The sequence below is a fragment of the Podarcis tiliguerta genome (assembly GCF_965153285.1).
Source record: "Podarcis tiliguerta genome assembly, chromosome: 6".
NCBI classification, from domain to species: domain Eukaryota; kingdom Metazoa; phylum Chordata; class Lepidosauria; order Squamata; family Lacertidae; genus Podarcis; species Podarcis tiliguerta.
The window spans coordinates 74,100,422-74,110,176 of record NC_139539.1 but is presented as its reverse complement, the minus strand read 5'-3'; the positions used below and the strand labels follow the sequence as shown (position 1 = coordinate 74,110,176).

General features: G+C 41.7%; 1 protein-coding gene across 2 annotated transcripts; it reads right to left on the bottom strand.

The window, feature by feature from the left end:
• Positions 1-665: 665 nt before the first annotated feature.
• DNTTIP2 (deoxynucleotidyltransferase terminal interacting protein 2) lies at positions 666-8,821 on the bottom strand. Of its 2 annotated transcripts, none has more exons than XM_083444876.1 (7): positions 8,666-8,821; positions 5,578-7,328; positions 4,928-5,063; positions 4,480-4,575; positions 2,865-3,029; positions 1,829-1,938; positions 666-1,177 (listed from the first exon to the last, which is right to left on the bottom strand). In XM_083444876.1, exons 1-7 carry the CDS (start codon positions 8,732-8,734, stop codon positions 1,084-1,086), a joined length of 2,421 nt encoding a protein of 806 aa, XP_083301002.1. In that variant the 5' UTR covers positions 8,735-8,821; the 3' UTR covers positions 666-1,083. The 2 variants fall into 2 exon arrangements, with proteins under 2 accessions (XP_083301002.1, XP_083301003.1); XM_083444877.1 differs by lacking the exon at positions 8,666-8,821 and adding an exon at positions 8,008-8,300.
• Between the last annotated feature and the right edge of the window lie 934 nt (positions 8,822-9,755).

Below are 9,755 nucleotides of genomic sequence, written 5' to 3'. Positions count from 1 at the left end.
AAACATTAAAATGTAGCCTCATCGCAGGAGGAGGAAAAGAAAAAAGAAAGAGAGGGAGGGAGGGAATCAAGTTGGCTCCAAGCCAAAGGCCAGGCGGAACAACTCTGTCTTACAGGCCCTGCGGAAAGAAATCAGACCCTGCAGGGCCCTGGTCTCATGAGGCAGAGCGTTCCACCAGGCCGGAGCCAGAGTTGAAAAGGCCCTGGCTCTGGTTGAAGCCAATCTAACTTCCTTAGGGCCTGGGACCACTAGGGTGTTGTTATTTATGGACCTTGAGGCTCTCCGTGGGGCATACCAGGAGAGGCGGTCCCGTAGGTACGAGACCTACCTGTTATAGAACTCAGGTCAGGATTCATCTGAGTCCCTTCAACTGAAGCCCTGTGCAACAGCTTCCGCAATGAGGTCTTCCCCTTCTTCTACCCCATGCCCTCTCCCCAATTGGTTGGGCTGGGTGGGTTTGGAGAACACCCAAAACAGCACTTCGGGAGCAGGAAGGAAAGGGCAGATCATTTTGTCTGGCAAGCTGAAATGTGCTGCCAGAATGATCAGAAGACTGTGATATTGAATTCCTACCTTTTCCAGAGCATACCTTTACAATATTTCCATAACAAAATAAATTTTCTTAAATTCATTGGTGAATATAATGCATTAACGTCACCTGATCGTGAATTCCTAGAAATATTTTAATGGGGAAGCACACACAGGTTTTACACTTTTCTATGCCAACATCACAAATTTTCATTTTAAGGTTCTTAAGTTTATATTAGAATTGTCATTTTTTAATTTAATTGACCCATATATATTCAGAATGCTTAATCTTGCATAATTTTTTTTTTTATTTCTGAAGGTTAGTTCCATCATCTTATCTTTTATTTCACAAAATTTATGCACTGCTTGTTTGTAAAGAAAACCACAAAGCGGTTTACATATTTCAATTCCACTTCCAAGATATTGTTGGAAAACCAGGACCGGCCTTGTCCTCTTCTTCCTGAGAAGATAATTGAGTCCAGTAGTTGCAAAATCTTATATATATAATCTTTAATGGGGAATTTAAGTTCAGCCCCCCTCCCTTTTTTTTTTAAGCTATGTGCGGAATTTTTTCTTCTTCCGATACTTCTTGCCTGCTGCAAGGGCTGATTTTTCAGCAAGGATGTCTTGATACTTCCTTTTATTATATCTGAACAAGAGAAATGATGTTATAAAGTATGAATAACGTACATTAAAAATATGCAGGTGCAAAGTAACTTTAAGCAGTGTAGTGACTCTCATCAGTCATAGACCAAACCAAAAAATAGATTTAATTTAATAATAGCAATTATTGTTGGCCATGATAGAGAAAATGAACCATGGTATACAATGCTGGTGCATTTGAGTACCAGAACAAACACCAGAAGAGAGCTGTTGCCTCATACCCTCCTTGTGAACGTCCTGAAGACATGTGACTAACCACTGTTACAAACAGAATTCAGGACTAGAAGGACCCCTGGTATGATCCTACTAGCTACAATAAAACTCAGAAAAGATTTTAGATGGTTTTTTAGAATAAAACTAGTTCCAAGAAACTTAAAAAAGGAACATTTTTATAGCTAACAGCTTTGTTTTATATTAGTATAAAAACAGCTATGCTATGATGCCAATTCTACTAGTCACAACTGAAATTACACTCATTAGTTGATTTAAATTAAACAGAAGTACTGTTTTTCATACACCCTAACAAGAGATTGAACGGGCAGCACTGAACCATCATGCATGTCCCAATCAGGCACAGAATCTTTGACATCACCACATTGCTTGTATAAAGTTTTCAATTGAAATTCATTCCAAATACCTTCTAAACTCAGAATCTGCCAGAAGTTCTTCCACTATGTTCTTCTTCCTCTCTTTCTTGGGAATTCGGGCATGATAGAAGTCTATTGGAGAATCCACAACAGTTCCAACCTGAGAAAAGAAAATAGAAGATATTTTATTGCTACATACACTTGAAGGGCTATTTTTACAAAAGAGGTGTCACTGGACAAACAAAGAGCAGTGATGCCCAGTACATACTACAATCTCAAACACAATTGCTAAATACAGTGAAGAACTTGCAATATCCAGAAAAGGTTTTGATATAAAAGAAAGAAAAGCAGCATGCTAAGACACTTTTATTGAGCTCATCTTAGGGGGAGATTCATAAATCTAGCACACAGTTAAACATGTTTACTGAATTTAAGTTCAAATAATGGTGCAAGTTCAGCTGAATCCATTTGACTCTTCAGTATGCTTATCTGTTGTGATGGTCAGCATTGTGGAGCTGTAATATCCCAGTGGTCAAGTTGCTGCTGCATAGTGGAGTGGAGGGGGTGATGTCAGCGCAATAGAGAGCCACCAATTCCCCTCATGTGCTGCAGGGACTCAGCCATCAGGAGGTCTGGTGAGCAATGCAGCCCCACCATACCATCTATTTACTACTGCTTATATGTGCTCTGGACTCTAGTAACTGGCTACAATAAAAATATATACAAGGAGTGAAGCTTTGGATGTAGCAGGGAGCCATGCACTTTCTTTTTCAAGCAGTAGCAATGAAAAAAAATGAACACAGAAATGTTTTGTGCATACTGCATTTGAAAGTCAGGAGGCAAAAAGCATTATGCTGAGCAAATGAAATGCAACTGAATGACGGAAGGAAGATATATGCTGGAATACAATAAGCCCAGATTTTGGAGCATATTTTAATGCAGTGTTTAATTCTTAAGGTGACATGCACATACAAAATTTGTCACCTAAGGAAAGTAGATAATGGTCAGTATGTTCCAAAGTATGCTTAACTTCAGTGTGGTGTAGCAGAAACCCAAAACCAGTTGAAAATATCTTCATTTTCTTACCTGAAAGTATTTGGGGAGACCTTCTCTGTCATTCTTTTTATAAAATCTCTTAGGATCTATGGCTGCCCTCATCTTCAGAGCCTTAAGGTCATTTTTCAATTCATCAGTCATTTCTGGGGCTTTCATACCAAACCAACCATTGCCTGTTGTTTTCTCTCGCTCTGCCTGTATTCAACACACCAAGAAACAGCAGTTCAGTATTTGTCCACTTGCTAATAAACAACTGCATTTTCATGCAATTAAATCAGCTAGTTAAGAACTGCAAGCAAGCTTTATGATTAAAAGTGTTAGAAGCTGGACATATAACAAAAGGTTATTCTAACGTTTAGAGCTTTACATTAAGGCAGTTTTCACAATATTCAATCATTTTCCTTGTATTTAAACAGGCTTCAATGAATTTTTAAAAATGCAACTGTAACTATCAAAACCAACATTATTAGTTTACCAAGGTCTTTATGTGTTATTTTTAAAGTAAAGAAGTACTTTAGAAATTATACAGGTAAGAAGTGGGTAAGGTGTTTAAGTAGTGTGTGAATGTGAATGAGTGTGCATGTGTGTTATCCCTATAGATAAAGCTTTGGATTTCCTCTGACAATGTTTTGATAATACAGCTTCCCACCACCATCCAGCAGTGGGCATGGAAATACAGCATCTATGGGCTGAAGTCAGACTCTGTTATTAGCCTTTAAATTTTAACTAATGTTTCAAGTGAATACATCTCAGTTTCAATATGACACTTTAGTGCCAAATTAAACTCAAATACCCAAGAAGCTCCTGTAATATTAAGTAACCCACACTTACAAGCTGACATCACCATATGCACAGTATCACTCTTTCCTCATTCATTGTAGCCATATCTTCCACATGAAGCTTACTTCCTCCTCTGTTCCCCCAAATATCCACAAACATCCAATCTTAAGCTTTCACCTTTTTGTCCTCCTCTAAGCTATTGCCTCTCACTCTTGCATGGTTTCCCACACCCATCCTAAAGCCTCCAAGTCCTCTTGTCTCTTCAGGAATCATAATCTCTTGGCAAGCCCCTTTCTTCTGGCACCCATGTGCTCTTAAGTCTTCTTCACATGCTGCTGTCTGACTTCACAGGCTAAGCTGTAAAAAAGACCTACTGAGTCAGTGTTGCAGCTGTCACATGCAACCACATGAACATTAAGGAGCACTTGACTGAATCTGATTTCTCTGGCATTTTGCTCAAGGGCTGAAGAGTGCTTTTAAAAAGGAAGAGCCTGTTATTGTCAACCTTCTTCATCTTTCATTTGTCATATTTTCTGTTCTTCTTCCAAGAAGTTCAGAACAGCTTATATGTCACCACCCTTTGGCTGATTAAACATTCTATGATCTTTTAAATATGACTGTGGAAGAGGGGTTATTGCTTTGCTTTTTGTGTTCCTGTTTCGTATTTTTATGTTGTGAACCGCCCTGTGATCTTCGGATGAAGGGCGCTTTACAAATTAAATAATAATAATAATCCCATTATCTAATCATTGTAAAGCAGACTAAGCTGAGAAGTGAAGTGACGGGTGCTTACATGCCCTCAGAGAGCTATAAAGTCAGCCCAATTCTTGTAGCATTGAGCATTTCTCAGTAACGCTCTACTTACCCTACGTTGTTTCTTCAACTGGTGGACCGATTCTTTCAAAGGTGGAACAGATTCCTTTTTTTCAAAATCTGGAGTTATAATACTCTTTTTCAAAAGCTATAAAGGTATATTAAAGTAGCATAATTACTACACAGTGCTAAGCAGACAGAACACAAAAGAATTTTTAGGAAACTTGAAAACTGCCGTTACAATAAAAGTTAAGCTCCCTAAGGACTAGGTCAGGACAAAAAACCTGAGTCACAGGAAGGTTACTGACGAGTGGCTCAATAGGACTTGTAGAAATCACAGAACAGTTGAGAAGTTAAGCTGAGAAAGGAGTATCAAAGAAAAGAAAATCTGGAAAATGCAGTTTTTCTGGCAAAAACAAGGAGTAGATTCCTTCAATGTTTTACTGAGGGCTTCCTTCTAACCCACCTTTTAGCACAACAGTGAACATTGGGTACTTTACCTCATCTTTCTTTTTCTCCTTTAGTGGCACAACTCCCTGAAAGCCAGATTTCTGCTTTCCTGCATCAAAACTAATATATGAGCCTCCAAGGTTTTTAACATTTAGACCAGGATCAATGCTGCTTGAAAATGATAAACTAGAAGAGAAAGAAATGTTAAATTTACATGCATTTTGACACCACCTTCTAAAGCTTATTACAGAAAAATATTTAAATGAGCAAACCAAATCAGTCTCGAAAGCACTGACACACACCTATTAACTCCTTCCCATAGGAACCAAGACATGCAGACAACCCTTTAACTGAAGTTTTAACTTTTCCCTAAGGCATGTGAGCTGCAACAGAGGCTTTCAACAGAGTACCAAGGTTGTACACTCCCATCAGAAAGCTCTTAAAAAGCAGCTGAAATGCATATGGCAAATCCACAGACTGTCAACAGCCTAGTTTACAGTAACTTTAAAGCAGCTTTTTTGCCCCTACTCCATGGTGACTATTCCCTGGAAAACTAGAAATCATGTATCAGACAATTCATGTCTGCCACTGCTTCCATTTTCTCAGACCTTGTAAAACAATAAACAATTCTGCCCCAGATACATGCATCTAATAATACTGCTTAACATAAACTATAACTAAGTTCATTGAGATAACTTACATTTTATTATTTTCATTTATTAAATCTTCCTCCTCATCTATAAATTCTTCTTCACTCTCTTCCAATTCAGAGGATTCCTCACTTTGTTTATTACCTTCTGTGTCCTTCTCTTCTAAATACCATGATCTGGTGGAGTCCAAGCCAGGAGTTTTATCAATTACAAATAGTTCTTCACTATGTGATTCATGTAAGGTGGTAGTGGTTTTTTTACTAGTATCTGCCGAACTGGCAATTGTTTCTACTTCATTAATTTCTTCTAAATCACTGTTTTCAGATTCTTCACCCTCATCACTTGTAAGAAGTGACACAGTCAAATGTGATTCATGGCCTGTTTTGGTTGTATGTGAAGATGATTCAGCAACTGGTTCATCTTGCCTTCCATCACTGTCTGAACTTGCAACAGAAATTCTGCAGTCATCACTGTTGCTTTCTATATTTCGTGATTGGATAATATTTTTTTGTGGGCTATCTATTTTTGATGGCTTGCCTACTTCTATTGCCTCTTCTACTTGATACTGTGTAACATTTCCAGTATCCATTTTTTGAGGTTCCACATTGCTTTTGTTTTTATTAGCAGCTGTCTGTTTCAGGAGCATACTAGACTGATCAAGTTTTATGTCATCATATGGAGAAATGTCCGAATTATTTTTTATAGGTGACTGGTTCTTAGTTACCTTTATGGATTTTTCTAAAGTTAGATCACACACTTCCTCTGTGCTCTCCGCAATTTCATATACATCAGCTAACATTTGTTTTGTGACCAATTCCTTGATATCTTTCTCCTGTCTTATCTTTACCTCCACACTGCCCACAGATTCACAGTTCCTCTCATTTGTCTTGCCTTTTTTAGGTGATTTTTTTGTGCATTCTCTTGCCTTTCGTGGGGGGCTGCTTGACACAATCTGTTTTGGATCATTGTTGAGAACAGATTCAGAATGGCCCTTTGTTTTACAGGGGCTAGGTTTCTCGTTTATCAAAAGAGTTGAGAGGGATGAGGCTTGGTCTACATCTAAATCAGAATTTGTAGGTTGCTCTGAATCAGAGATTACAATAGTCTCAGATTTTGTTACACAGTCAGTCAGTTTTGCTTCTTCCACCACAGCTTCACTTTTTCTTTCAGGCTGAGACATTGCTTCTTTGGACAATCTCAGCCCCATGCTCCTGGTTATTCGTTTAGACTGGGCAGATTGCTCTGCAGAAATACCGGAGCACCATGATTCTGTATCAGAAACCTCTTCAGCTTGGGCCTCACACACTGGTGAAACAGTAGTCTTGACTTGCCGAATTCTAGTCATTCTTGCAACACTTGGAGTCCGTACTCCTGAAACAGTGGAAGAACATGATTCTGCTTCAGATATGTCATCATCTTCTTGACATCTGCTTCCTTCACTAAGAGGAGCTTTCTTGCTCTGCCTGCTTTTAGTGGGCGTCTCTGGTGGACAAGGAACTACAATTTTCCGCCTTCTTGTTACTCTTATAAATAAAGGTGTCTGAAGACCAGACACAGAGGAGCAATTTGATTCTGCTTCAGAAATATCCCCATCAGCCTGCAGTTCAGCAACTGAGTCTGCCAAATTTACAGCCTTTCTCCTATTCAGAGATGCCTGCGCTTGCGGAGGCTCCTCCGCATCCATTTTTGTTTCAGACTCCTTTGTTTTCTCAAGAGGAGGCTCAGGAACAACTTCTGCAGGGAAATTCACTTTACTTCTCCTAGTTGTCCTGACAGATGTGCTGCCTTCCGTTGAGTCCAGCTGTAAGAAAGAGAATAATGTTAAATAATATGTAAAAGCTATTTCCACAGGCAAAAGCCACATGAGAAACTCCACTCTCAGATTCCAGTGCATTGTGGCTTTTTAATCCATTAGCTATTGTTAGAATGAAACAATATTACACGAATTGTCACAGCAAGTCATCTTCTTAGTTTTACCTTGCCAACAAAAACCATTTATAAGTTTTTTGATAGACAATTCAAAAGATAAGACCCCCAAACTGTTTGCTTTAATGTACCGTAACTCTCACTTGGAGAAGAGGACACTTACGCATCTGCTTAGGAGCATAATTCAGCAGCAGTTTAGGGTTTTACTAAAACACCAGAAAGCATCATTATGTTTGAAGGACTCCTGTGGTCCCATTTTGACAATGGCTGTGCTATTTAAGTCCCCATGGCTGTAAATGTTATGGGAGCATCATGCACCATGCAGTTTGCAGAAACTAGATCATCAACACATCCACACTGTATGGCAACTATCTAGCTATAGGCAATTCTAAAAAATACTGCTACACTTACCTCACAAACGTACCCATAAAACCAACAAGGTACAATCTGCTAGCAAGCACTGCCAGCCCAAGACATTTTGCTGCTTGAGGGAAACAACAAAATGACAATCCCTACTTCTATGTATGGAAACCATGCCAGCAATTGAATCTTACCTCAGCGCTAGCAATGGGGCAGCATCCTCCGCTGTATGTGAGGGCAGCCAGTACCACAGCGGGCGTATCTTGAGGTGGTAGCTCTGCCGCTCAATCTCTCACCTCTGTAACCTGCCCCTCCTAAAGGCAGAGGGTGGTCCTGCCTCGAGGGCTTTCCCTATGGGGTGAATGAGCCCCACTAAGAATAAGCCATAGGCGTGCAGCTGAGATATCCGTATCTTCTCTGCAATGTTCTCCTTCAGAAAGGCAGCAGCCAGAACGGTGCCTCAGATTGCACCGCATCTCTCCAACCCCGAGCCCATCTTAATATCCATCATGCAAAACACATATGCGCCGCCCTGCTCCCCCCCCCCAGTGAAGAAGAGTGGGGGGGGCGCTTCAAGGCACGCACCTCTGGGAAGGGCACTTTAGCAGGAGCCCCGCGGCCGCCGCCATCAGAGCTGCAGTGATCCTCCGCAGTGGATCCACGGCAGTGCTCGCGGCGCAACGGTCTCCGGTCACGCGCACGGAGGCTACGCGCGCTCCCGGGCGGACTGAGGGGTCTGCGCATTCAAACTCCAGCGCGGGAGATGCGCGGGCCGGAAACAGAATCGCTCGGGCCGGCTGCCCCTTTGTCCCCCCCCCCCCCTCCCTAGATATCGCTCCGCTCCCTTCTCACCTTCGCTTCTCCAGGGTGGTCCCTGCTCTCCGGCTCACTCCGCCGCGCTCCCCGCCGCGTGGCCACCATCTTCTCTCTTCTTTAATACGCATGGGAAGGAAGCCACTTTCAGCTCGCTTCCGGGTTGGTGTGCTCTCCTAAGTTCTCCGGGTGAAAACTTTCTACTCCCGAACAGTTCCCGTCAGCGGCACCGGACCGGAACGGCTCGCCTAGATCGCCGCACACGTGGGCTTCCCCTGCCCGACTCTTCCGTTTTCTTAGTTGCTGTCTTGTGTGTTCTTGTTTTAGCGTACATTTTAGCTATGGGATATTTATGTCTCAACGCTTTTGTGTATCTTGATGGTCTTTATATTCTGCTCAGAAGCCTTCTTTGGCATTGGGCTGTATATAGAATCATAGAATTGTAGAGTGTAAGGGACCCCCGAGGGTCATCTAGTCTCACCCCCTGCAATACAGGAATCAAATAAAAATAAATAAAACAATCGATTATGACAATAATGCTCTCTTAGTCTGCAGGCAGGAGGCCTGTTGAAGGTGTGTGGGGGGGGGGAATTAGAGCAAATTTCCTTCATCAGGGAAAGGGAAATTCTGATAAAGGAAGGGGAACAGCTTTTAGGAACAGGCGCCCTGGTTTGTCCGTTTCCTGAGAGCGGGACTGACAGTTTTCTGTTTTTTATCTGTAGCACAACTTCAAAATGTTTTCTGAGCGAGGGCTGCTGATTAATCACCGCCACACCTTTATGCGTTTCCAGACGCGCTGCTTTTGGCCTTTAAAGCCCAAATGGCTTGGGACTGGGATACCTGTAGGACTGTAAGTGCCTATCTTAACCATAAGATTCATTTCAGAAGCCTTGCCTCTGTCACATGAAGAGAGGAAGGTAACCCCCACCCCCTGGAACTTTTAGTGGCACCCCACTAAGGGAGCAGCCCTTGCAGGGAAGCTTAAAAGGTAAAGGGACCCCTGACCATTAGGTCCAGTTGTGGCCGACTCTGGGGTTGCAGCGCTCATCTCGCTTTATTGGCGTACAGCTTCCGGGTCATGTGGCCAGCATGACTAAGCCGCTTCTGGTGAACCAGAGCAGCGCACAGA

Coding starts and splice junctions, on each gene's coding strand:
- DNTTIP2 (XM_083444876.1), bottom strand. CDS start 8,734: ATGGTGGCCACGCGGCGGGGAGCGCGGCGGAGTGAGCCGGAGAGCAGG. Junction 7,329..8,665: donor ACCACCCTGGAGAAGCGAAG/GTGAGAAGGGAG, acceptor TCTTTCTTACAG/CTGGACTCAACGGAAGGCAG. Junction 3,030..4,479: donor AGTTGAAGAAACAACGTAGG/GTAAGTAGAGCG, acceptor TGTTGAATACAG/GCAGAGCGAGAGAAAACAAC.